Source organism: Stigmatopora argus, chromosome 22 (assembly GCF_051989625.1).
Source record: "Stigmatopora argus isolate UIUO_Sarg chromosome 22, RoL_Sarg_1.0, whole genome shotgun sequence".
Classification (NCBI taxonomy): Eukaryota; Metazoa; Chordata; class Actinopteri; order Syngnathiformes; family Syngnathidae; genus Stigmatopora; species Stigmatopora argus.
Window position 1 is genome coordinate 4860354 of NC_135408.1, and position 27361 is coordinate 4887714.

General features: G+C 39.4%; 3 protein-coding genes across 8 annotated transcripts; 2 read left to right on the top strand and 1 right to left on the bottom strand.

Annotated features, from left to right (window-relative positions):
• Positions 1–87: 87 nt before the first annotated feature.
• LOC144067863 (putative monooxygenase p33MONOX) lies at positions 88–5832 on the bottom strand. Of its 2 annotated transcripts, none has more exons than XM_077591902.1 (9): positions 5686–5832; positions 4433–4626; positions 4264–4334; positions 4009–4184; positions 3785–3899; positions 3438–3565; positions 2895–2998; positions 2643–2818; positions 88–2124 (listed from the first exon to the last, which is right to left on the bottom strand). In XM_077591902.1, exons 3-9 carry the CDS (start codon positions 4286–4288, stop codon positions 1907–1909), a joined length of 942 nt encoding a protein of 313 aa, XP_077448028.1. In that variant the 5' UTR covers positions 4289–4334; positions 4433–4626; positions 5686–5832; the 3' UTR covers positions 88–1906. The 2 variants fall into 2 exon arrangements, with proteins under 2 accessions (XP_077448028.1, XP_077448027.1); XM_077591901.1 differs by having other exon boundaries at positions 88–2127.
• A 500-nt stretch (positions 5833–6332) lies between these two features.
• pof1b (POF1B actin binding protein) lies at positions 6333–21125 on the top strand. 2 transcript variants are annotated; one of them, XM_077593085.1, is made up of 13 exons: positions 6333–6927; positions 9867–9959; positions 16128–16360; positions 17126–17150; positions 17231–17305; positions 17376–17468; positions 17543–17656; positions 18511–18663; positions 18753–18875; positions 19980–20117; positions 20209–20276; positions 20348–20444; positions 20553–21125. In XM_077593085.1, the coding sequence occupies exons 1-13, from the start codon at positions 6586–6588 to the stop codon at positions 20556–20558; spliced, it is 1560 nt and encodes a 519-aa protein (XP_077449211.1). In that variant the 5' UTR covers positions 6333–6585; the 3' UTR covers positions 20559–21125. The 2 variants fall into 2 exon arrangements, with proteins under 2 accessions (XP_077449211.1, XP_077449212.1); XM_077593086.1 differs by lacking the exon at positions 9867–9959 and having other exon boundaries at positions 6366–6927.
• Positions 21126–24382: 3257 nt separating this feature from the next.
• On the top strand, positions 24383–26887 carry LOC144068368 (uncharacterized). Of its 4 annotated transcripts, XM_077592840.1 has the most exons (5): positions 24383–24705; positions 24771–24962; positions 25452–25566; positions 25933–26335; positions 26430–26887. In XM_077592840.1, the coding sequence occupies exons 1-3, from the start codon at positions 24589–24591 to the stop codon at positions 25563–25565; spliced, it is 423 nt and encodes a 140-aa protein (XP_077448966.1). In that variant the 5' UTR covers positions 24383–24588; the 3' UTR covers position 25566; positions 25933–26335; positions 26430–26887. The 4 variants fall into 4 exon arrangements, 2 of the variants coding, with proteins under 2 accessions (XP_077448966.1, XP_077448967.1); XM_077592841.1 differs by having other exon boundaries at positions 24786–24962; positions 25452–26335; XR_013298171.1 differs by lacking the exons at positions 24383–24705; positions 24771–24962 and adding an exon at positions 24982–25103 and having other exon boundaries at positions 25452–26335.
• The last annotated feature ends 474 nt before the right edge of the window (positions 26888–27361 follow it).

Below are 27361 nucleotides of genomic sequence, written 5' to 3' on the forward strand. Positions count from 1 at the left end.
CTTGATAGTGTATTTACAAAACTCAGCACATTTAATCCTGAAGATTAAATCTGAGGGCAGCACCATCATTTGACATAATAGACGCACTTTCTGTTTGATGACAACAGGACATTTATTTTCAATAGTCAAAAACAAACATATCCAGGTACTATGGAACAAAATAAACAAGGAGGACGGAATTTGAGACATATACTTCAATCCATTTAGAGCATGGGTGGGCAAGATACAGCACAAAAGTCTTACATAGAGGCCTGCAAGTGCATTTTGTCCAGGCCTGCCTTGCTTTTCTAACAGATTAACGTTTAACAAGGATCTGAAAAAAAAACGACGATATTTTGTTCTTATTGTTTGTTTCTTTTCATTATACAGTATTAACAGCCATTGGGTTCCTCTAGGATTATTTGAAAGCCTCACAATATGTTTAAGCAGTGTACATTTTCAAATCTAGAACTAAAGGACCTTTGTCAAGTAGTTTTAGAACAAACAATGTATTTTTTTTTTAAGAATTGTTCAAACATTTAGGTAATCTTTCCCCATGTAATGTTTCTATATCCAACCTGTGTCAATTGGAAAATTTGGTGTCCTCTGATCTTAATTTAAAGTAAGACCCTTAGGCCACATCACCAACTCTTTAAACTGACAGACACAGACAAAAGATTTACTTTTGACAGTTCATATTTTTGTTTTCTTTTTAAGAGAAGGGAAGGTAACAGCAACACCACTTGGTCCACTTTAAAACAAAGTGCAAGAGCAACAAAAATAACTAAAAAGTGCTACTTAAAGAAAGAAAATACTAGCTCGGCATACGACACGCACATTTAAAAAGCAGTCAGGAGTAAACCGAGTGGCTTTTTGACGACTGCAAACACAGCAGGAAATCATTTCTTCACTACTTACACTACACTAAAACATCTAAATCATAAAAATGGAAAAACTATTTCAGCGTGAAGGTGTCCTTCATTTTCCTTAGATGCCCTTTTTTTCTTTTAATATAGTAGTATACTTTATGATCATCTTAATATATTTGATTGGACCACATCTGAACTTTGTAAATCAGAACACGAAGATGAATATAGAGTGCAAATAAAATCTTTAGTCACTTTTAAATTATTTGCCAACATTACTAGGAGTGACTGTTTTAATTTGCCACTAGCTGCTTCACAGTGGTTATTGACTTACCAAATTAAGGTAACAGATCTCAGTTGAATTCATATTGCGAAAGAAACTGCAATTTCCGTTGCCAATTTAGCGTCAAGATTATACATTATTAGTAAAATAATTGCTAATTACAATATAGTGAAACTTCTGGAGTTTGTGCAACCACTGGAAGGCTTTTTAATCAGACGACCATAGCAATAAAACGCCACTAAGGTAAAACTATCACTCTTTCGGTAAATTGTTTTACTTTATTTTAGTTGTATTATGCAGAGCATAACTTCTTTGTACTTGTGAGGAATGTAATGGTGTTACAAAACAAACAGTGCTGCTAATGACAGTTTGGGTTGAGGACAATTTAAATAATTGAATTTTTTACTGTACAATGTTAACATTGTGTGTGTGTATTTTGGTGGAATGTATGTAATATACTAGTATTGTGGAACTTATCGTATTTTCTCGCATATTGTATTTTTTCTCTCCACCAGATTATAAGCCTTCCGTTCATCATCAAGGGTAATATATTAAGATTGAAATGTTACTAAAATGCTTCCATTTTTTTCTGAACTTGTACTCAATTCATTGTATAATATTTAAAAAATGCTTCCTAATTGTAGGTTCCACTTTAGGTTGTAGATTTTACTTTAGAATGGGGCTATGAGATGCAGCTGAACATTAGTCAGATAAAAAAAAATGGAGCAGTACATAACCTCTTCATAGAGTGGCAGTCAATCAGGTAACAAGACGTCATCTAAAAGCCAGAGGGCGTCAGGATGTTCATATCGCGTGGCTTGAGTTTGTGCGGGCGAGCACCCTGCCGACGCCCGTCCATCGTCGGGATCTCCATCTTGGGGGGGGCGGCTGCCTTCGTGGCGTCGAGGCTGTCAGCCAGTCTGGTGGTCGCCTGAGGCTTCGCTGCATCTGCGGCGCTGGTCGTGGGGTTGCCACGATACGCCTGCAGCGAAAAGCCTGCTGGATAAAACAGAAAGTCAAATTTGAACAAAGAAAAATGAGCAGTGTCACACTCGTAAAGTCACAAACATACTCCATGTATACTTTAACTACAAAGAGATATTCACCATTAAATGTCTGGTCAAACAAATGCTTTAACTAAACTAAACTAATTCTTCAGTCACCTACCCATTGTCATGCAGGGGGGAAAAAGTTTGAATGCCTTCCAAATTTGTCCAGTTGTGCTCCTCTGTGCTACATTTGTTTTCGTCTTTTGTTTTTATAAGCGGACATTCAAATTAGTCACCGGTCTGAAGGTCAATCTTTCACTCATTAACTTGCATCCCTTCTTTTGTTTGCTTTTTGTTTCACTTCCCGTCTAAGCGTCCTTGCTCCATGTATTCACAAAAATACAAATGTTTATTCCGCAACTTGCAATCTGGGTAAATGATTTCCGTGCAACTTCACTAAGGCTAAATACGTGTTACACTGAGACTATTCTGCAACTGACGCGGCGTCTGTAAAGCTGTTTTGACCTGGCGTTGAAGGATCGGCGCCTAGATCGGAGGTGGACTTGTGCACGAGTGGCCGTGGCCCAAACACGCCCCAGCGTTCCAACACGCCCCCTCCTCCTCCGTCACTGCCAACTAGGTCCACGCTGCTGTTGGAGGAACTCACGCTGATGTCCGAACTGGTGCTACTGAACCAACTCCTAAACAAAACAACTGTGATTGGCGGGGGAGCATATAGGTTAAATATTAGCTCTGATGGTTAAGTTCTGGGCGTACCTGCGCTGATGTTTCGGTGAGGTGTGCGGTGTGGTGGATGGCGTGGACTGGGCTGAGGAGGTATGGCGCTCCTCCCGGGCCTCCATGCTCTGAATCTGCATTTTCTATACCGCAATAAAAGTGAGAATGTTTAAGAGGCAAAAATATAGCAGTAATATTAGTCCTACTAGGACTCCCAAATTGTGAACAAAGGTAGCTGAGAGGGGATAAAAACAAAGGTTAACGGCAATATATTTCCAATTCATTTTGACTAGGATGGGCAAATGAATCAAAATGAATTGAATGTATAGTGGCAGCCAAGGTGTCATTGAGGCAATGAACATAGACATCATTCTAATGAATTTTTTTATCATCTAGCCTGAAAATTTTGATAGCAACCTGTTGTTTCCTTTATTAAATTGTGATATCATTTTAAAACTCTATATTTATTCTCGGGAAGAGCTTACGGATAACCTATTGGAGTACAATGTAGTATCTTGATAATCACACGCTTGATAAATTGTAACATCCTTAATAATTACAGTGAAAACTTCACACAATTACCTGGAAGGATTCTGGCATTCGGTGGTGGAGTCTAGTCTCTTCTGCAGTGAGACCTTTGTGGGGTGTGTAGCTGGTGTCGGTAAGGCCCGCCTTCTGCTCAAACTTGGACATACTGTCATGAGTCTGCTCTATAAGAAGAACCCACCCCGACCCCAAATATAGTAAGACAGGCCTTCACATGATAATTACAGACATTTTTGACATCATTGGCTGCCAATAAAGGCAATAACGATCATTCGCTAACAGTTTAAATGGACCGGTTGTGAATTTCTATCACTACCAACCAAAAAGTAATGTGATTGTAATGTTAGTTATATACAAGTCAAGTATGGTTTCAGTTGCCCTACTGGTAATGAGAGAGTTGAGGATGAGGGAGGAAGCTTTGGTCTTCACCACACTCGTGGGCCTGGGTGGTACGCTGACGTACACGTTTGAATGACGTATGGCAACACCTTCGTCTTCCTGGTGGCGAAACACATTGACCAGAAATTAAAACTCATCGATATTATTGAAAAAGAGCATTAGTAAAATTTGTGGGAGATATGGGGATGGTTAGGGGTTGGTGTCTCACTTCAGCCAGTTGGCTGAACTTCCTCTCAGGCACAACAGGGCGCCTCCATAGGTTGGTGATGTTGATGTCGTGTGGGGGCGTGGACATGGGCGCCTCTAGGTTATCATCGTAACTGAGCGCCCGGCGAGTCATGCCAATGGGGAGCTTCATCCCACCCATACCGGAACCTTCTAGAGCTGAAAATTCAACACTATTTTATGCCGGTTCTTTATCCACTTGCGCACCAGATGATTACAAATATTGCTTTCAACTCACCTGGTAAGTCACCTGAACCAGACATGGCCACTGTTCTTTTTCTATTCTTAGCAGCAAAAATTGAGGAGAACCTGTTGGGTGGAAAATAAGAATTTTCGCCACTTTAACGTACTAATTCACAAGATGAAATAGAAGAAAATGTTGCTCCGTGTACAAGACGCTAGTTAACCTGTGATTAGAGAGGCAGTAGAGACCAGAAGCAGGCCATGGATGTGCTCATCACGCCTGAGATGGGTTTAGGTGCTGTGGACCGGGCTGATGGAAAAGATGAGGTTACATCAGGTCTGCTGGGACATGACAACTGGCCTGTTTGCAGTTCATTGCTGGTATAAGGCCATTGGAGTCCAAGCCAGAGGAGAACAACTGCACAAACAGATGCATTGTCAACACCCATTGCATCCTGATAACAAACACAAAATCTGTCTTCCATTAAATCATGTTACCAATCCTGAAGTGGAAAGCTATATGCAATTTTCACTCCAATATTTGACTGCAGTCAAGCCCATGTAGAAACTTTAATTTCATTTTTCTCGAAATTTAATCTGTGAAATTGCAAAATTTTGAGTATGAGTAATGAGAGGTGTACTACTAGGATTGACCTTGCCTAGAAACTATGAAAAAAAAATCAATTTTTTAATATGCAAATGAGTGACTCGGGATATGAAAAAGATCCACGTTACGAAAGCCCCCCAAAAGTAAATGCATTTCCTTATCCGTTATTTTATTTCTAATTCCCCTTATTAACAATTAAAAACTGTACAAATGCAACGTGGCACATATTTTCACACGTAAAAGTCTGAACTGTACTACAAAGTGGACGGCTTTCGGCCCTGGTAGAACAGGCGGCTCTTGCCGCCTTCTGGCGGAGAAACACGGGTATTACATCAATAACAGCCAAGGAGGGAGATGTTTCAGTGGTGTAGAGCACATTTTAATGTGTGTTATTTATTTTAAGACATTAATAAATAATTTCCTTATAATTTTCTCTCATTTTTGTATTTCCTCACATTTTTCATACAAAATTGGGACACTTGGACCAATTTTAAAGGGTTTAGTTGGTACTTGTGTGAGGACCGTGGAACGAATTTGAGAATTTACATATAAAATACACCTCTACTTACGAAATCTTCAAGTTGCAGAAGTCTTGCAACCAAATGATTTCGTAAGTAGAGGTATGACGCGAAATATATCAGTTGAACGACGATGAGCGTGCATGTCACCTACGCCAAATTGAAATGATCGATAATACGTCACATGGCAACGTATAATGCGCGATCAACAACACATTATGCGAAAATGGTAGTGATTATCATTCGTGAAATATATCAACGTGGTTTGGTTTCGAAAATAGCGGAACCAATCGACGGTGACACACAAAACCGATGGAAACAGCTGAAGACCGCAGAGGTGTTTCTTTCTTACCAAACGGCGTCTTCAGGGCGTTTGGCTATAGTTTCCAGTGTAAACTCCCAACGATGATTCGACAGCTTGGAAAATATTTGATGACTTGGTCGACGGCCATTATGCTGATTTATTGTACAAAAGATTTCCGGGATGAGGGGGGATGACGTTATATCATAACCTCGCGAGAGTTCCTGCCTATATTTTTATTTGTGGGGGAAAGATGAGTTGGCGTTTTACTCACACATTTACAGTTATTTAATTGTATTTTAGTAATTCTTTAATATGTTGCAAATATCTTCCAATATTTCATTTTTTGAGGTCGTTAAACAATTGTTGCTGCACTGTTGGTTCTCTGGCTACACCTAGTGGTCAGTTGAGCAATTGCTCACAGAATGACGTAACACAAAATGTCTGTTTACATTCATGGGGGCGAGTGGGGGGCGTTTCCATAGTGAAAGGGGGCTTCGTACACAAATCAACTAAAAAAAATCGTCGGCAAACTTTTTGAATAGCAAATACACGGAATGAATCAACTGCAGAGCAGCTTGCCTGTTTCGTTTTTTATCAGTGCACTGGTTCACACTCAATGCTATAACATGCAATGCACTAGCAAGATCGAATGAAACTGCTCGAAACAAGACACAACACCACCAACAACGTCTGAAATTCTCTAGACTTCCACCCACTTCCAGGGAAACAAAGTTGACAATTGCCTACCGAGCCAGGGCACCTCCCATCGCACGCCGCCTTTCCCACCCCACCCCCGGGAGCGACTCTACTAACCGGACTTTCCTCCCGTGCACCGCCGGCAGAGGAGGAAGTAACACGGAAAGACTCACCTCTCCTTTCCTGCAGTCACCATCGTGTTCTAAGACACTTTCTAAAAGTTTTCTCTTTCGTCCGTATCTCACAACAACAATGACCACCAATAGCCAAAAGACTACCACGACTACCTACCGGACCTTGAACGTGGCCTCGCCCGAGCCGATGAGCACCGCCACGACCAGCTACCGGACCTTGAACATTGCCTCTCCCGAGCCGGTGCTGACTGCCACGACGGGCGGCTCAACCTCCCCACTCCAGTATGCTGTCAACGGGAACTACAGCACGCTGCGCTACCTGGTGCCGGTTCAGCCGACCGTGCAACAGCAGTCGTACATGTTCGTGCAGCAGCCGCAGGTCGTGCAGCCGATGATGTCGCCCGTCTACCTGCAGAGCGTCAGTGGCATAGATTCGGACCTCCTGTTTCAGCAGAACATGGTGAGATCCGAGTTAACCTTGAACGCCACTACTATACTTCACTGCACGACCTAGTCCATGGGGTCGGGAACCTCTTTGACAGAGAGAGCTAGAAATCATTCCTATTTTTAAATGTTATTCCTTGAGAACCATACTCAGAATTTCTCATCTCATCTCATTTTCTGAACCGCTTTATCCTCACTAGGGTCGCTGCTCGTTTCAATAATATGGGAACCTGTTTTTCCCAAAACTAGATCATTAAAAAGCAATGTTCCCTCTAAGCTGCGTGCGCGCGCAATTGCGCGCTACTCTCGTCGTCTCTGCGCACAGCAAATCAATCATATGGAGCGCACCAAATAAAATCCCATTTTTTTATTTTTATTTTTTACTTATTTTTTTTTAGCTGTGAGGTCGACGCGCGAACAACTCATCCGCCAGGCAGCCCATTCATAGATATTAATCATTACATTTTATTATTACTAAATCAATTATGTGTAGTAGACATGCACCTGCTTATGGCAGGTGTGATACTGGTGTGTGCCCATAGCGAGCAAAGATGATGTTGCTCACACCAGTACTCAATGTGCTCAGGGAGGTTGTCTTTCTGCGTAGACAAACAAAAAATTAGAGGGAACATTGTTAAACAGTCATAAACTTGTTTGGTGAAACTTTTGGGGAGATTTGTTATCACATAATAAATACATGATGTGTCTTTATTTAGCAATGCATCATCATTTTGGAAGTATTATTTACATTGTGGCATTGGATTGAATTGTATGTCATATTCCATCTTCTTTGCATGCATGGAGAGGGAGACAGTGCACAAATGAGTTCATTTGGTGTGTGTTTATCTTTAGGTGGGAGGTATGACGCATAAGTACTTGCATGTGCATGTAATATCATTTTAACATACCACCTTGACTTCTCACAACCTTTCATGAGCAATTGTTTGTCCTCATGATGGATATGAGTGACTGGTCACTCATGTTGATGTATCTTTTTCGCCCTGTTCAGTGAATGAAATTGGAAATAAACACAGCCTGTTTATCGACGATAGCTGCTGTTGATCGCAGTTAACCTGGGCCGATTCTCTGATAAAAGTTTTTCCCCAAAAAAGCAATGGGTATCAAAAAGTCAATTTCTGCTCTATTTTGACATTGGTTATTGATGCATTCTGTTTTGCTAGGTTCATCCACCCAATTTTGCATCAATCAGTGAAACAGGACATGGATGTTTTTCCCTGCTTTTGAGTTTTGATATTGTTCCCATAATGGCTTCTTTGAAACAAAAACAACTTGTTAATGCCTCCTGTTATGATGAACACCCTAATTTTGCATAGATTGTAGAAACAGTAGCATTATGACAATTGACTTTTTGTAGAATCTGTCCCCAAACACCATCCTGAACTCCAAAATACTGACTTTCTGTACTATTTACAAGATGGGCTTTTGACAAACTGCTAATTTCATGTTGATCGCAAAAACTGGTGTCACGGGCTCACTTTCCAGGGGATGCTACCAAATCTTCTGTTACTGTTTTTGGAGTTTTCCTCCCAGATTGCTTTGACTAACCTCTTCCAAAACATAAATTCCACTTCCTGTGCTCTGCTTCTATTTGGCTCCTGTCGTTTTTTTCCTCCAATGTTTCTTACACACTCTGTATCCTCTTTTAATTTAAACACCCTAAATTTGTTCTCCTGTTTGAGTAACTCCAGTCAGAAGTGTCCGGACAGAAAATGAGTATAACCCACAATCCTTCGCTGTAAAGGCTGTCACCTTAAAATCCAAAAAAGAGAACACATTCTTCCACCTGGATGATATATATCTAACATATTTACACTTAATATATGAAAAACGGCAGTTAGAAATGGCATTAAAGTAATACTCTGGCAGGACAAGTTCCTATTGTGTTTTCAATAAATTGGCTTTGCAACAAGAATCTAATTACTCATGGAATAAAGCAGCAAACGCAGGATAGTACATCTAATGGGTGTCAGGTTATCAACTCCAATTACCAGGTGCGACTTTAAAGCGATTGCGCTGAGAGCAGGGTAAAACAAAAACAACATGATTTAAAGGCGTTTGAGGCCCGTAACATTCTCCAGCTTCTTGTTGTGCTGCTGCTCAGCGGGCAACGAGTTGTTATATAACACCGTGTGCACTTCAAGAGCGATTAGGGCTGTTTTCGACAAGCATGCCTTTATTTAAAAGGAAAAACCAGAAGAATTTAATGCGAATTCAATTGTTGAATTGCAATTATGTGCAGTTCATGAAATAGGGTAATTGATTTTAAAAAGTAACACTATAAAAAATGTTTTCAAAATGTGATACTACCTTAAATCTAATGCATTATTGTTATTATTTTTTTAAAACTTAGTTTATTTGATTGTAGACTGCCTTTAATTTAACTCTCGCTTCAATAGCTTTTAAATGACCAAAATGGAGAGGCATAAAATAACTTTAAAACAAATTTAATACTTTTAAATTAACCATAATAATACTAAAACGTAAAAGACTGTCATAATCACACCCACAATGCTTAGTTTTTGAACCCTAATGAAACGTGTGATGATTTTACGGAGTAATAGTCTCTTAAAAGCTTTATTATTACTATTTTTTTTACAAACAATAGATACATTTTGAATCGAAAACTGAACAACTGCGTACTTTTGCCTGCTTGTTTACAAAAGTGCACTTAGAGAAAAACTCTGAACCGACACTGACTTATTTGAAGGGGTCTTAACGTTTATCACAGTTGCGTGCTTGACAGTCCGCCAGTTAACACATTTCCGCTCACTAAATTCTTACAGTAGCGTCTAAATTGAAGCCTTTTAGTAGCGGGGCAGACTGACTTTGCACATGTTCCTCAAACAGGAGTACAAAGAAGCATTATTCATGGGTTACAGTACTCTAGCGGCCACAGCTTTCTATGAACACAGCTCTTTCTTCCTCTTGTCTCAGTGTGTGAGCAGGAACTCGTCCTCGGGGTTCAGCTTGTCCTCCAGTCCCCCCAAGAGCCCCGAGCCCAGTGTGGAGGAGGAAAAGGAGGACGAGGCAAGACACACACAAACACACCAGTTTTAGTTCCCCCACTGTCGTCAAAGCCATCTCGTAATGTTGGAAAGTCTCTGGGACGCATTTTTAGGTTTGGCAGGTGCACAAAAATGTGTCCTTTGCTTTGGAAACCCATTGGCTTTGTTTGCTTATTTTTTTGGGAACATTAAACCGTTGCTCGAAGGAAACAACATTACATTCTCCTTAATTGAAGAGCTTGAACCAGTCGCAACAGGTTGTAGTAGGAGTTGACTTTCAAGTGGTATTAGTGCTGCAAAACCTTTACTGTGTTCACAAAAAAAATCATTATTTCAGTTTTAAAAGGCAGTCAATTCGGTCATTTGTCAATGTTGAAATGTCTAATTAGACTTTAAAATGTTAGATGTTTCAAAACATATCCTAAAATTGGGTTGTTCTTTTCTTCTTACTAGTATTTTATAGCATATTTATTTCTACTGGATTGCAATAAACCAATTAATCAACTTGATTATGAACAGGAAATAGTTCAGATTTAACTAAATTAAACTAGACGGCACAGTGGACGTGTGGTTGGCGCATCAGCCTCACAGTTCTGGGGTCGAGGGTTCGATCCGAGGTCAGTCCTCATTGTGTGGAGTTTGGATGTTCCCCCCCAGGCTTGGGTGGGTTTTCCCTGGGTACTCCGATTTCCTCACACACTCACAAAACCTTGTAGGCTGGGTTGAACACCAAGTTGGCTCCAGCACCCCCCGCAACCCTTGTCAGGATAAATGTTTTCGGAAAAAGAATAAAGTGCGTACCTAAAAAAGTCAAATTTAGAGTTTTGGTCATTCTGGTAAAAGCAGGCAAAATATATCTTTGTAAGCTTCTATTTAATTATCATTGTTTTAAAATGACATACACGTATTAGTGGTTGAGCCTATGTTTTAATTCTATATACATTGACATTTATGTTCCCATGAAATTTCCCGAATACGGGATGAATAAAGTTATCCAATCCAATCCAATCCAATTTCATGACTGAGATGAGTTTCTAAATTAACTGGAAAGTGTTTTCCGTTGGACACCCAGTCGAACCGGGGGAATATGTGTGTGTATGCGCACCATCAGCCCTGAAAATATGTGACCATGTGCTGATAGTTCAATGTATGTGTGACAAAACATTCACCACAGGGTGTGTCATGTAGCTAGAAAGGTGTGTCCACTTCCCACACCTTTTTATCGTGGGTGGGTACAGTTCATGGAATGTCAACTTGCAGCATCACGTTTATGACGGGCGTGGTCACAACTGATGTTTTTTTACTGTACTAGCTCACTTACACTTTTTCTTGGAACTAGCTCCCCTCTTAAAATGATGCACAGTTAATTAAAATATTGATCTCACAGGCCATTCATTGCTTATTCACTAAGTTCTTCCCTTAACTATAGAATGCAATTTCCCAGTACAACTTTAACCCTTTATATGGCGTTGATTTAACTCATTGGCTGCCATTGATTAAACTCCAGTCATTTGCCCCTCCCAGTCAAAATGAACTGAGAGCTTTGATCCAAGTTTAAATGAATTTGACATGTACAATTATTTCAACTGTCAGTGTCGCCGATCCGATCATGCAATCACAAATGTGGTGAAAAAGATTGGCTTTTAAAGATGTATTAATTCATTTTACCCTTTTATAGAATTACTGTTTGTGTTTTCCCAAAGCAACAAAATAATGCAAATTTACAAGGATAGAATTGTTTTGTACTACGCATCATAATACAACAGAAGTGGAAATATGGCTAGTTGTTGAAAGTTAGTTAGGTTAGGTTAGGTTAGGTTAGAACTTTATTTCATCCCGAATTCGGGAAATTTCTTGGTTGCAGTAGCAAGACAGACACAAGACACACAAGACATTGTAGACCTAGGTAAAAAAACTAAATACCAATATGCAATAAAAAAAGACAGAAAAGTAGCAAAAACACAAAACGAGCAAAAGCGGACCGAGCTACTGCTACCGGCTGTCACTTGAGCGGCGCCATCTTGGTTGCAGTAGCAAAAACGGATACAGATACTAGAAAAGACGTTGTAGAGTTGGATAAAACTGGAACCACACAGGAAGTCTTCCACAAGATGGGGAACTTCTGCAGACTGTGACCGAGGTTGAAAATATGCAGAGTCACTCTTCCAAGGTTATCGGCACAGACCCTCAGTAGTCTGGAGCTGAAGACGCTTGTTAGATTAAAAGCTTGTTGTTGCAAGTTAAAATGTAAAATAGTTCAGTTAAAGTTATAGTTAGCAAGTTAAAAGTAAGATAACATCATGCAAGAGTGATAATGTTTGAAGTATGAAAATATTTTATATTTGGATGTTTTTTTTTTTTTCTTCGTCAATATACATTACCAAGGTATTAGTAATAAAATATTCAAATTCATTCATTCATTTCAATTGTATATATTTTTTTAAAATAACATTTCAGTGATTTATAATATTAATCCATGAAAAAATATTAAAACAAAATGTTAAAATATATAAATTGGGACCACATATGTAGGTGACACGTGTGTACCAAATGTTAATATTGTGGCTTGCGTGACCCAAAATGTGATGTGCATGTATGTGGACACTCAGTCTTTATGAGGGCTGGGGTTATTTCTTTTTTTATGTACCAAAAATCATCATTTGGTCTATAAAAGGTTAAGAAGATTAAACAAATACTTTAATTGGAAGCTAAGCGACGTTTGACTTACTATTATGTAGTCATGCTCATTTAGGAATGAAGCTACAACTTAATTTTGAAGCACTTAATTATCATAGTGCGGTCGTAGCCTTAGCTGATGCATTTATTATCACTTCAGTGGGGAATGTGCGGCATTCCCGGCTAATTATAGGCCACCTTCGTGAAGCTCATGCATTGTGATGACGATGGGAATGCCGAAAGGGAATTTGTGTGTTTGGTGTTAAAACAAAATCTAAGTTCTTTGTATGAATTGGATCGTTAACTCTTTTCATCCAAACATTCACTTGTCTCACTACCTAACCCTAAATTCTAACCCTAACCCTAAATTCTAACCCTAACCCTGGCACTTATTTGTATTTTTTATCGTTGGCACTTAATATAACCCAAACATTTGGCACTTACCTGGAATGGTGCCCGCTCTTCTCTCAGGCGCCCGTTGGTTCTCTCTCTGGATGACGCTGCCATTGACGCACCTGTCCGTCCAATATGCATTTTTTAAATAACATGAAGAATGGCCTCACTAGCCCGATGCATGTCTCCTGGCCTACGTACAGATTGTTCCCTCCCGTGCATTGAATGTTTTCCAAACATTCACTTGTCTCACTACCTAACCCTAAATTCTAAGCCTTACCCTAAATTATAAGTCCATCCCTACATACTAACTGTAACCCTACATACTAACTGTAACCCTTCATTCTAACCTTAACCTTACATTCGAACCCTAAATTCTTACCCTAACCCTAAAAAGTAACCCTAACCCTTCATTCTAACCTTAACCTTACATTCGAACCCTAAATTCATACCCTAACCCTAAAAAGTAACCCTAACCCTACATTCTAACCCTATGACTAAATTCTAACTCTAAGCATAACCCTAAATTCTAACTCTAAGCATAACCCTAAATTCTAACAATAAGCATAACCCTAAATTCTAACTCTAAGCATAACCCTAAATTCTTGCTCTAAGCATAACCCTAAATTCTAACTCTAAGCATAACCCTAAATTCTAACTCTAAGCATAACCCTAAATTCTAACTCTAAGCATAACCCTAAATTCTAACTCTAAGCATAACCCTAAATTCTAACTCTAAGCATAACCCTAAATTCTAACCCTAACCCTAAATTCTAACCCTAAATTCTAACCCTAACCTTAAATTCCAACCCTAACCCTAAATTCTTATTCTAACTGTAACCCAAACCCTAAATTCTGACCCTAACCCTAAATTCTAATTCTAGCTGTAACCCAAACCCTAAATTATAACCCTAACTCTAAATTATAACCCTAACCCTAAATTATAACCCTAACCCTAAATTATAACCCTAACCCTAAATTATAACCCTAACCCTAAATTCTAACCCTAAACTTAAATTATAACCTAACCCTAAATTATAACCCTAACCCTAAATTATAACCCTAACCCTAAATTATAACCCTAAATTCTAATTCTAACTGTATCTGTATTCTAACTTATGGTGTGATTGATTATGAATGCTTTCATATCTTTTCCCAGTGTGATCAACGAAGTACTAAAGTGTTTTAAAATCCTACCTATTAAAACATATCAGGTTAATTTCTCACATTCAAATACACGGTGTGTTTTCATCCTTGTAATTTTACAAAACAGTGAGATAGATTACTTTTCTCTCACTCATCTGATAGCTGAGTAAATTGTTTGAAAAGCTGGCTCAAGATGCCACTTTATCTTGAAGCAATTATTGTTATGCGTCCTTTTCAAGTCGACAGTGCCTGACCGGTTTTTGGGATGCCTTTGCTTGCTTTCTGCGTCAGGTATGACTGGCATGCGGTGACACACCCATGTGATCCCACACACGAGTTTTAACCTGAACTCATTGGCTGCCATTGAAGGATGCCCAGTCCGCTTGGTTTTCATAAAAAAAAAATCGTTTATTAGCTGCAACCTTACTGGTTCAAAAAAATTGGACATTGGACTAATGATAAACTCACTTCAATTCACAGCAAAATGTTTGTCACCATCATGCCAATTTGTGATGTTCCATCGAGGCCTTGTGGAATCTAGCAGAGCTACTCCGAGTATTTACAAAGTGATAACTTCAACACTCGGCGTAAAACGCAAACGACAGAGTATTGGTGAAAAAGTTAGTACTAATCGGTCAACCAATTCTTTAAGGTTGTAATATTCAGTATTGCTACTGGCATTTAAATGTAATTACTGGGTACTTGTATTACAAAAGGATATCATTTACTTAATTCATTTTCCCTACCGCTTGTCCCCTCAAAGGGTTGCAGAGGGTGCTTGAGCCTATTCCAGCCAATGGGCACCAGGCAGGGGGAGATCACGCAAACTCCACACATTTAAGTAGCCACACTTAAATATTAGTGGAAAAATACTTTTTGGATAGAAAACAATCCCTATTGTAAATTTAACACATTCTGTAATAGAAATGTTGACCTTTACTCTCTTGTATTTATTAGTTTTTATACTTTTTTTTCCATTTGGTGTGCATTGAAAAATGTCAGCCAAAGTGCAGGCAGCTGCACCTTTTTTTAATGTATGTTATTTGCTTTCAGTCTACATTAAATATGAAGCATTTTCCCATTTCCTTTTTTTTGTGGTAGATTTCAAAACCAAATAATCCGACCCTATGATTTGTATCTCAGAAATTAAAAACACCAAAACCGAACGATATGCGTAAAAAGTGAAACTGACCATCCAGTTTGAACAACAGCAAAATGGAGATAAAACTTTTGATTAATTCTAATATCAATCGTGAGCGTCTGCTCACAAAAGAGAGAGTGACAGGTGAATGTTTACAGAGTAAAGTTGCGTTGAGTTGTGTGGCTGATAACAGGTTATGCAACATTGAGTTGGACTACGCATTTACAGATAAGGAGTCGGCGGCGGAAGGTGTGTTCGGGCTTGTGTTGCCTGAGAAATAGTGGTTGACTCCCTTGGCATCCGAAAAAATTAAAATAAAGTTTGTCCTCATTAGATTTTTACAGTAACGCTAACTTTTTGAGCTGAATCTTCTTAATATTCAGGTCCTTCCTAGGGTCTGAAGACTATGACATATTTTAACCATATAATCTAATGAAGACTATGACATATTTTAATCATATATTTTATTACAGCTGAATCATTACAATACTACACAAGGCTTTATTTTTTTATATTACTACTGTATGATTAAACACTTGTTTTCAGCTGCTCGATGACCACACAACAGAATGTTGAATAAAGGCTTTGAGTATGAGACATTCTTTTGAGGTTGATTACAGCGGAGCAAGAATAAATCATCTGTGGATTAACCCGTTAAACCCTGGTCTGTCTCCCCCGATGGTGAATATGCGCCATTGTTAGAGAAGATAAGACGAAGTTTAAGGCGTTGGAGTCAAATGCTAAAACTTAACGTCTAACAGTTACAAGAATGAAACCTTCAAAAATACAGGATAAAAAGATGTCAAACATTTAACGGAGCCACTATGCTTTCAGGGGGAGCAGAATGAAGAAACGGTGATAGTGGACGAAGAGGAGATTATCAATGTCATACAGCAGAAGCCACCGCCAGTCATCGAGAAGATCTCTCGCACGGACGTGAGAACCGACTTGAGCGAGGCCACTAAGATGGACACACGCTACTTTGCCCAGCTGCTGGCTGACGTCTACAGGAAGAACTGCGACATCCACTCCTGTATCGCCGAGCACGTGAGCAAGATCAGAGGACAGTAAGTCCAAGCCCAACAGTCAGCTGGAATTTTCTTAAGACCCAAGGAAGTTGTTTTAGGTGACCAGTGTCAAGGAATTCTCAAAAGACCAGACAGACATGGGACATTTGACCCCTGACCCCTCTTATTCCACACTATTTTAGCTGTCGCACCAAACACTTACAACACAGGTGTCAAAGTGGTGGGCCGGGGGCCACCTTTGGTCCACCACATCATTTTGTGTGGTCCGCAAAAGTACATCATGTGCTTTTTTTATAATAAAATTAAAATGAAGAGAATGTAATGAGAATATTTACAGTTCCCCCTTTTTTGATAAATAAATACACATTTTGATGTTGTTATTTGATGTTAATATTTTTATTCAGTTTGTTTTTATTAAACCCCAAATGGAGAATATTTACTATTATAACTACTAATATTTTGTTGTATTTTTTTTTTTAATATAAATACACAATTTTATAATTTTTCATATAATTTCCCATTTTTTTCAATTAAAAAGAATTTTTAAAATGTTGAGAGATTTAAGAATTTAATAGGCAAATTTTTTTTAATGTCTGTAAATTATCTATTTACCATCAGAAAAATCCCAGTTGGCAGACATTGGCCCTCCTAATAAAACCGTAACTAAGACGTGGCCTTGGTATGACAGCCTGATTTAACACTGGAATAGGACCAGGAATTTCAGAACATTCAGCGTGTTCAGCTCATTTCCCTGCACAGCCAATTATAGATAATGACTGATTCATCCTCCTTTTTGTTTTACAGCAGAGTGGATCTCAGCGTTGACCCGGTGAGGCCAGCCCTCCTACTTCAAATGCACAGTTGTTTTATCGCCATCTGCAAAAACCGTAATGATTTGTCTGTGTTCAGATGGAAGATGTTGAGTCTTCGCTTCCTAAAGGAGCCACTGAGCTGACCAAACAGCAAATCCGCTATCTGCTGCAGGTCAGTTATTCGGAATCTGACGCTAAATAATCGTGTCTAACAAAATGTCAATGGTTATGTGTACGTGTAGACTCGTCTGACTGCAGATAAGAGCATGCGTCTGCTGCTCTCCACCTTCAGCAGCCTGCGAGAGGAACTCCTCCGCATGTCCGAAGATCTGCGGGTAAGACTAGCAACAGCAATGCGTTCACTGGGTTTAATAGGATTTGCCTTGAAGAAATATGTTGTGCGTTCCAGCATCTGGAGAACGAAAAGGAGTCCCTGGAGCGAGATCTGGCCTTCAAAGTGGATCAGGCTCGCCAGTACGACAGCCTCCTCGAGGAGGTGCGTGAAAACAACAGACATCTTCAGGTAAGAAAAATATCCCCTTCCACAGTTCTAGAGTATTGTGCTGATGTGTTTTTATCTATATTCACACTGAGGATAATTGGGCGTTGTTTTTTTCGGTATTCGGACGTTTCGTCGAAAGACGTTTGGTCCCCGGACGTTTGGTCGACCGGATGTTTGGTCCCCGGACATTTGGTCCCCAGACGTTTGGTCGACCGGACGTTTGGTCGACCGGACGTTTGGTCGACCGGACGTTTGGTAGAACGGATGTTTGGTTGTTACTGTTGAAACCAGCTCTCAAAATTATAATCATGAGAGAGAGTGAGTTTAATATCTAATATCAAAATATCAACAGTAAACTCTCTATCATAATTTGACAGCGAGCGAACCCGGCGACAAAACGTCCGTTCTACCAAACGTCTGTTCTAAAACGTCTGTTCTACCAAACGTCCGGTCGACCAAACGTCCGGTCGACCAAACGTCCGGTCGACCAAACGTCCGGGGACCAAACATCCGGGGGCCAAACGTCTTTCGACGAAACGTCTGGTCACGTTTTTCCCCCCTCTGTATTTAAAAGATTGAATTTCATTGCTACAGGTTCAATTCATTACATTTTGAATTGCGCTAGATTGCTTTGAGGGGTTACTTCACGGACATACTGCTTTTTTTGTGAAGTTAGCCGTAAAATTAGCTCTAGAAATGAAAATTCCATTCAAAGTGGTCTTTAAAAAGTGTTAAAAAGCCTTTGATTCCACTTGATGACATGCGTAGGAATCATGCAAAAGAGGCTTTTCTACTAAGGACTACTGTTCCGTTGGATGTAAACACTGTTCTGAATTGAAAGACCAATCTCCAGACTTCCTATTTTGTGCATCCAGGTTTCCCTGAAGGAAACCACCGCCTCCCAGCGTTCCCTGGAGAGCCAGCTCATGAGCGCCCGTAACACCGATTCGAGCCGTGATTACCGAATGCGAGATTTAGAGGGACAGATCAGAACTCTGGAGAAAGAGAACGAGATGCTCCGGCAGAAAGTAGCGATCCCATCTGTTTTAAGTTGGCCTTTCTCACTTGAATTTGAAAGTTTATGTCTCTAACGGTCTTTCTGAATCCCACTTTACAGCAATTAGGGCAGTCTAATAGCAGCACCACGCTGCACATCAAGACCGAGGAACTGTCGCGTCAGTTCACTGAGCAACTCGGAAACATGAGACAGGAGAAAGACCAAGAGATTCAGAGGCTGCGGGTGAATATGTTTTTTATTTTTTTCATCATTTTACAAGTAGAATTTGCTGTCTTTTTATAAAAACCTCACCATGAACACTTGGGGCATAATAATGCACACTGTAACTACAATCAGACTCCAGAAAATCTGTCACATTGTGTAGATGTTATATGGAAAGAGTGCTTTCATTGTAATATGATACAGAATTTGATATTAAAAATTTACATCAATCATCAACTGAATTTATAGGGGAATGTACGGATACTTCCAACTCTGCAAATATCATAAAAACTTTGGATTGTATAGAACACAGGTGTCAAAATGGTGGCCCGGGGGCCTAATCTGGCCCGCCGCAACATTTTGGGCGGCCCGAGAAAGTAAATCACAAATTCCGACTCTGATTTAGGATCAAATTCAAATCAAGATTATAGATGTATATTATATTTTCTGATTTTGATCAATAATTGCAATTTTTTAAATCCATTTTTTTCTTTTTCTGTTTTTAGTTCAAAAAGCATTTAGTAAAATCTAAAAATAAATAAGTATATATAAATATTTTCAGTTTTCCCCCCTTCTTTTGAATACAATTAAAAATATATATATTGTTTCATTTTGAAATGAAAAACAAATGATTAAAAGGCCTTTTTTCTTACTAAGAAAAAAAACTCAAATACACATTGTTTTAGATCTATAAAAAACGGAATATTTAGGGCTTTTGATCCAGTTATTTTAATCCGATTGCCTAAAAAATATATAAATATTATATCTAAAATGGTCCGGCCCACATGAAATCGAGTTGACGTTAATGTGGCCCGTGAACCGACTCGAGTTTGACACCCTTGATATAGAAGAAAACGGAAGAAGCTTGTTGCTAAATGTATAAGAACAGTGACTGGAATTTCTATGTACATATATCTACTCCAACATATGGAAATATCACAGCTATGATCTCAACATTTCAACCTATATATATGTCTTAAACTGTCCTGTTTTAAGTGGTAAAACATGAATAGTATATAATTCATTGTTTATGTGACATTAAATTGCTAGTGTTTTGTCTTTTGTGATCAAATCATTGATTGGAATCAGAATGCTTACCTGGTGTGTGTGTGCTTCTCTTTCTAGACTCAGATTACGAGGCTCCAGACGGAGGTCACCACTGAAAGGACATCGTCTGCTTCGGAGAAGAGCCTTCAGTTGAAGATCTCTGAGCTACTCGCCTTACTGGAGAAGCGGCAGATCACCATCACCCAACGGGAGGAGGTCGCTAAACCAAAAAAAAAAACCCAAGACAAACGTACATATTCTGTTTGAGTGTGGGGTACTTAAATTCAAATCTTGACTTTTTCTTTAGGAGATCCGGAAGTTGATGATGGAGAAAAACGACAGCTCTAAAACCACTAGGACTGTCACCACCCAAAGGTACAAATCACACCGTTGGTCCCACTCTTAAAGCTCAACCATGTCATTTGTACTGTTTTACGTCACTGTAGGTATAGAAATCAATACCCCATCCTCGGCCTGCTGGGCGATGACTACCAGACGTCCAGTTCAATCATCAGTGAAGACAAAACCATCGTCATTGAAAGGGTACGTAACAGGCCCTTCCACGGTTGAAAACCCAATGAACTGCCACCTCTTGGTGATTTAAAAGTGTTACTGCAGGCAATTTAATAGAGACTGCTTCTCTCGCTATAGAACTAAGAAAAAAAGAAGAACAAGTGGATCGAAACATTAAGCCTGTGGTGGCGTTTCAACGAGGGAATTCATCTGATGTTTTATTTTTATACTAATACAACTTTCCGAAGATATTTTTTTCCATTGATCAATTTCTAGCTTTGTTGACACTCATTGTAGAAGTTTCCCCGCAGTCACACGTGGATTTGTTGCTGTAAATATTTTAATATATATATTTGTGAGACGGTTTAAGAACAGGGGAAGTTTATTTTTACATCCGATGATAAGGTCTAATCTCGTTTATTTGAGGGTGTCATGAAGGGTATGCTTGGAAAGAGGTGCTTGTGGTAATGGAGTTTTGAAAAGAAAAAAATTATAATGTCAACTATTAGTTTTGGGATGTGTGTGCTGTTTTTTTTTTGTCCACTGGGAAATAATCTGTAGCCTGGCTAGCATGGGACACTAATTCATTTGCGATAAAATCTGCTTTATGAAAAGACTTTTTCGACTTAGACTACTCATTACCGATTTGTCTGATGTTTCCAAAATACTCTTGGTCTCTTTCGGTCTGAAATAAAAAAAACTTTAACTTTCTTAGTGTTTTTTTTTCTTGTTGTAGTATGTATGTTTCATTCTTTGTCAGCCTTTCCCAGTTCAAAAGGTCTAAATTGATGGCGCTGACACCAATTCCGAAACATGTCTTGTATCGACACCATGTTTTGTTTAAAAAAAGAAGTTTTTCTTTTAATACAAAATTACATCTTACTCAACTTGAGTGTAGAGCACATGTGTCAAAGTGGCGGCCCAATTACAATTATTGATTTAAAAGGGGGAAAATCAGGAAATTTAATATACATCTCTAATCTTCATTTTAATTTGATCCTAAAACAGAAAGTCTGCACTCATGATTTACTTTCCCGGGCCACACAAAATGATGCGGCGGGCCAGATTTGGCCCCCGGGCCGCCACTTTGACACATGTGTGTTTTAGGGTATGGGGTGGCTTTCTTGAATCACAAAAACTAGATCTTAAAAAATACATATCATCCCAGCATTGGCACATTATTTCCTAGTACACCCCAATACCACTGATGTAATTTTACTCCCATATTGGTACTGATACTAGTATCGGTGCAATACTAATGGCAGCCAATGAGTTCATTTGTTAAACCCCTCTCTAATATACTGGCATGTAGTAATAACACCAGAAGATGGCGCTATTCCCACTTCATGTGGAATGAGGTCATTGCAGCTCTTTTGGTAATGCTGGCTGCCTGATCGAATGCTCATCATAAAACTCAGCGTTCTCCAAAAGCCAACAATGTTGGTATCCAAAATGAAGAACAGAAAACACATTTTTGGATTAGGTATGACAGGGGATGCTGTACTGTGTTGCAATCCGTCCCCGCCCTTGTCTCACTTACACATTTCTGGACCCAATCGATTATGCAGGCTGTTCGACGTTATGTAGGCCTCGTGAATTAATTATGAGGAGTGACAGTGAAAGGGGCAGGGTGAAGAAGAATAAAAAAAAACACAAACAAAATTCAGCTGTGAGATTGCACAAAAAGGTCAAATTTAAAGTCCTGCAGAAGAGATGAGGATATGTTGATGTAACAGAATGTTAACCACAGTTTACCCAATTGATGTTCCAAAGCTTTTACTTTGCCATGATTGACATATCGGATAAGGTCTTAGTTTTGTGTATATAAGTGTAATATTATATATAATTGCTTAAATGTCTCTTTTGATGCAAAAGCATTGGAAAATCATAATTTGATTATATTTTGTTTGGTATCATGTACAAATCTGAAAGTAGACATATGGCAATTAAGCAAATATATCATTAAAATCCCCCCAAAAATATCAAAATCCTTTTAACTTCAACTACCCTCCACAGAAAATATTTTGCAATTTTCTGAAAACCGTCATAGAATTTCCCTGTTTACTTTAAGAATAACATTCAAATAATGACATAGATATATATCGGGAAAGAAATGATCAATGAATTAGTCATTGATAATTAAAATTTATCTACCACCTTAGCCTAAATATGCACAAACAATAAAAACTTCCATATCATTCAACATGCTCACGTGGGCCGTGTACAATTCCTTGTGTGGGTGTCAGATGCATCCATGTAAACCCAATCTCCCTGTGAAGGGCCTGGGGGGAATTTTAGAGCAATGGAGTCAGGAAGAGCAACAGCATTGTCCACATCACAAACATTGTTAGCTATAATCAATGCTGCGTGCATTATTTGGAGCACTCCCCACTATTGTACCCTACACATAAAACCCTATAATCAGATCAATAGGCCAAATTGACTTTGGAAGGGTAAAGTATATGCATATCCTCACATGGGTCACAGGGAGGGGGGTGCTAGAGCCTACTCCAGCTAACTAGGGACACCAGGTGGACAACCACTTAGGCAATTTAAAGTGTTCAACCAGCCTACCATGCATGTTTTTTGGGATGTGGAAGGAAACTGGGTAAAACCTCTAAACCAAGGGTGTCAGACTCGGGTTGGTCCACGGGCCGCGTTAACGTCAACTCGATTTCATGTGGGCCGGACCATTTTAGATATAATATTTAGATTTTTTTTATTATAAATGGATTAAAAGAACTGGATTAAAAGCCCTGCATATTCAGTTTTTAATAGATCTAAAACAATGTTTATTTTAGCTTTTTTAAAATATATTTTTAGATTTTACAAAATGATTTTTGAACTAAAACACAGAAAAAAATGGATTAAAAAATTACAATTATTGATTTAAAAGGGGGAAAATCGACAAATTTAATATACATCTATACTCTTCATTTTAATTTGATCCTAAAACAGAAAGTCGGTACTCATGATTTACTTTCCCGGCCCACACAAAATGATGCGGCGGGACCAGATTTGCCCCCCGGGCCGCCACTTTGACACGTGCTCTAAACAAAAGGGTTTGAACCCCACCTGGGATTGAACGTGTAATCTCAGAACTGTGATCCCGAAACGCTAACCAACTGGCCTATATGCTTGGGTTACAGTTTGTAAAAAATACACATTATTTAAAATCTTAACTTGAATTAAAATCAAACTGATATAGAACAAAAAACAAAAAGAGAGTGTTCGAGGTAAAGAAAATAGAGAAGTCTTGCCTAAAATCAACTTCAATGGACTGCTGACACCCCTGTGGGTATGTGGGGCACTGGTTTTTCTGGGGTAACAGAGTCAATAGGCCTGGCAGGCATCTGAAGGGGGAGGGCCAAAATGATGGCAATACCCCCAGCTTATTGGATGTTTACGTAATGAGAGTTTGAACCATCGCACTAGTCCGAAGCCAGGAAAACACCCTCAAGGTCCACCTTCCACCCTGATGAAATGAATTTGGCTAACATGACCCAAAATACATAAAAATTGAAAGTCAATGTTTTGTACGGGTGCGGCAAAGTTTGTATGAGCTGAATAATTGGAATTACACTAAGAAGGCCTACCTTGTCTATATATATAGTACTTAAATGCAGTGCATCAGACCGAAGTACATTTAGCATTCTGTAAACTGATGTATCAGTGACCACAATTACAACACGTTTTGTGAGCTGGATTAGTAGTGAATAAGTTAAACTAATGCTAACTTTTGTATATAGTGACCACTGTCCTTCAAAGTGTTGAATGTATTTTGATTTGAATTCCTTTATAAAATGACTATTGAACTTTGTTATATTGCATCATCCCTGTGTGATGCCATCATTATTACATTGTTCAATGTAAAATACAAATAAAGACCAGACATAACTGATGTCACACGTTATTTATAAATGAATCCTCTGTGTGTTTTCTTTCTTTGATTATCTTTGTGTGCCGGCAAACTGTTTGAGCTTCATTCCTTTGAATCTTTCACCGACAACTTTGTCAAAATGCTGTCCACGTAAATTAGCTAGAAGTAGTAAAAAAATAAAATAAAATAACAGGAGCGACAACGATGGATTTATCCGTGTGTGAAGCTGCCGACTGCTTGTGTCCATGATGCAGTCTTCACTCGCCATCTTCCGGCTACAAAGTGCTCTCTGTAATGGATGAAGGAACCTTTGGTAGAGTGGCCAAATACCACAAGCCGGACACCAACACGACAGTGGCGGTGAAGATGATCAGGGACGAGGGAAACTTGGCTGTGCATGCTAGGTTTGAGGTCAGAACATAACTAACAATACGTGGAAAATCGAACTTTTTGAACCGCTGTTTTTGTGTTTATAGATTGAGACTCTGCAGAAAATTCAAATCCTGGAAAACTACATTAGTCACCTGGTCCAGTGGCTCAGCACTTTCATCTACATGGGCTACGTCTGCCTTGAATTTGAGTACCTAGACAAGAATTTGTTCGACTTCATGAAAGAGCGACATTTCGAACCTCTGCAAGTCCTGGAGGTCCGACCCATCGTCTGCCAGGTAGTAAAATTTTACCTTCATGATGAAGCGACTCTGACAAATGGTAGCTTTTTCTATTTTCCCAATTTTTGTCAGCTTGCAAGGGCTCTGGACCACCTGACCACCCATTGATGATTGTTCCTTAGGTCTCCGGAGATCTTGGTGGGGGCGCCCTATGATAAGGCCATTGACGTTTCGTCCATGGGTTGCGTAAACTGCTTTTTTGTACATGGGTACATTTATTTTTCCAGGCAAGAATGACTAAGAAATGGTAAAAAATTGCCAGGGCTCAAATTGGGATTTCCATTTGGTTAAATCAAATCATCCCTATTGTTAAGTTTTGTGGGTTTGGGTTATTGTCTTTGAGTTTGAGACTTGTCCAAAATTAATAATGGGACATGTGTGTTTTTATGCTTTTTGATCAGGGGAGCCATTCTTGTTCTCAAGTAACACTGTATGCCTATAAAAGTCACAGGTTTCCATGGTGACTTTGTTGTGTTGTATCTTCAGATAAGGTACATCACACAGACTCAAGGAGCCCTTCCACAGAGTCTTCTGGTTTCTGGGAAAAAGACTGAATACTTTTTCCACAAAGGAAAGGGAAAGCAGTCTGTGGAGTCTTAAGGTACTCTCTCATTTGTGCATCCAAGTCGGATTGAAGTGACCAGTGTTTTTGATGGGGAATTTTCATGTTAATGTTAAGAAACAACAATTCTATGACCACCATTTGCTTTTCACCAGAGGATGTCTTAGCTCTCACACAGTACTGTAATCCAGCGGCGGTCCGTGCATTTTCTAGCGACGGCTTCAGCGAATCAATCCAACCCTCAAAAACTTTTATGGCTATAAAACCTCTACTGCAGCTACAGCTGTGACACAGAAAATGATCAATAATATCCTCATACAATAGAAATATTATTTAGGAATATAGCCATATTGGACCAGTTAATTCATTGGGCTGATAAACTGATGTTTGTGGATCTGCTTAAAGGAATGTTCCACCTTGATGCGTCTCTGCGGATGACTCCCCAGCAACTGCTTGAGCATCAGTTCATCAGCATGACTCATCTGTGGCCTCACTTCACCCTCAGCCCCCGGTAAGGCCCTAAAAACTCAGTTTACCGGTGTCTCCCTTCTAACAGAAACTTTTTTCTCTATCAACGCAGCGTCACGTCTTGCGGTAGAATAATGAACGCCGGTGAGCCTGAATATTTTGATGATAAAAACATGGACGCGATGCCACAGAATCCCCCTGGGAGTACAAAAAACTGTCCCTGCAGCTGTGGCCCAAACAAGAACCAGTCACGAAAAAAGAAAATGGAAGATGGCATGGCAGACCCTGAACAGCCTCTTTCAAAAAAGATGAAGACTGTAGATGCATCATGTCAACCCAGGTAGACTCAGATACAGCCATCATCATTAACATTTAACACCATTCTATCAATCCTTTTATAAAACCAGTTTCATGTCTGATCATGTCTTTGTGAGGCGTCCGGAGCACTCTGTGCAACCTATGCCGCCTCAGTCCAAGAATCTCAAAGAAAGCAAGGGACCGTACGGATGTTCACTCCATGACAGGAAAAAACTCAACTGTGTAGCTGAAGAAGGACAGACGGACGGCCCAAGCACTGGAACAGGAATGGGACGGCGTCCCAATCGTCAACTACTCAACCCCCCTAAACTGAACATACGCCAACAGTGACCTATCATAATTTCCCCCTAAAAAGAATGAAGTGTATGGTTTAGTAATGACACAGGGATAGTATAAAAAGTAACGGAAACATCAAACATTCTCTAAATTTAACCCTAAACATAACTTTTTGTTGCATGCCTAATTGGAAAATACACATTTTAATTGATCTAAATGCAACAGGAATTTCAGCCAAAATAAAATCTTTCATCATTCCGTCACAGAAACAGAAATGACCATAGCTGATATTTTAAAATTTATTTTAAGATAAAAAATTATCATGGATTTCAGTTGAATTTTCTCACTTCGTCTATCCGTGTTTTCACTTGACTCACTCTTTTAGGGATAAGAAATGTGAAAATTGTGAAAGGATTTATAAAATAAAGAGCAATTTTGCTTGCCTTGTCACTGTGTCTGAATTTTTACACCCGTCATGCTTCCCACTAAGCGAGGGAAGAGCTTGACAGCCACTGATGTACTGATGCTCATTATTAAAACTTTTATTCTCAGTCAGGAAATGGATTTGAGCCCCGGTGGCTAGAGCTCCTCTCAGACACAGGAAATGGCCGCTTGGCCAACAGCCAATCTCGCTATCTCAAGGGGGAGGCGGGAGGGGTTCATCCGGAGCAAATCAAGCCAGTCCTGGTCGCTTAATGGATCGGTGTGTCGACTCATCTGCGAACCCACATATCAGTGGCAATTAGAGGCCATGTGGGTGTGACCGCTTAAC

What these genes read in the sequence shown, in the direction of transcription:
- LOC144067863 (XM_077591901.1), bottom strand. Translation starts at nt 4,288, where the DNA reads ATGTCTGGTTCAGGTGACTTACCAG. An exon ending in TGGTTCAGGTGACTTACCAG is followed by an intron (nt 4,185 to 4,263) that starts GTGAGTTGAAAG and finishes TTGAATTTTCAG; the next exon opens with CTCTAGAAGGTTCCGGTATG. An exon ending in CGCCGATCCTTCAACGCCAG is followed by an intron (nt 2,128 to 2,642) that starts GTCAAAACAGCT and finishes TGTTTTATCCAG; the next exon opens with CAGGCTTTTCGCTGCAGGCG.
- pof1b (XM_077593085.1), top strand. Translation starts at nt 6,586, where the DNA reads ATGACCACCAATAGCCAAAAGACTACCACGACTACCTACCGGACCTTG. An exon ending in AAAACAACAGACATCTTCAG is followed by an intron (nt 17,657 to 18,510) that starts GTAAGAAAAATA and finishes TTGTGCATCCAG; the next exon opens with GTTTCCCTGAAGGAAACCAC. An exon ending in AAGAGATTCAGAGGCTGCGG is followed by an intron (nt 18,876 to 19,979) that starts GTGAATATGTTT and finishes TTCTCTTTCTAG; the next exon opens with ACTCAGATTACGAGGCTCCA.
- LOC144068368 (XM_077592840.1), top strand. Translation starts at nt 24,589, where the DNA reads ATGGATGAAGGAACCTTTGGTAGAGTGGCCAAATACCACAAGCCGGAC. An exon ending in CTGTGCATGCTAGGTTTGAG is followed by an intron (nt 24,706 to 24,770) that starts GTCAGAACATAA and finishes TTGTGTTTATAG; the next exon opens with ATTGAGACTCTGCAGAAAAT. An exon ending in TCCGACCCATCGTCTGCCAG is followed by an intron (nt 24,963 to 25,451) that starts GTAGTAAAATTT and finishes TTGTATCTTCAG; the next exon opens with ATAAGGTACATCACACAGAC.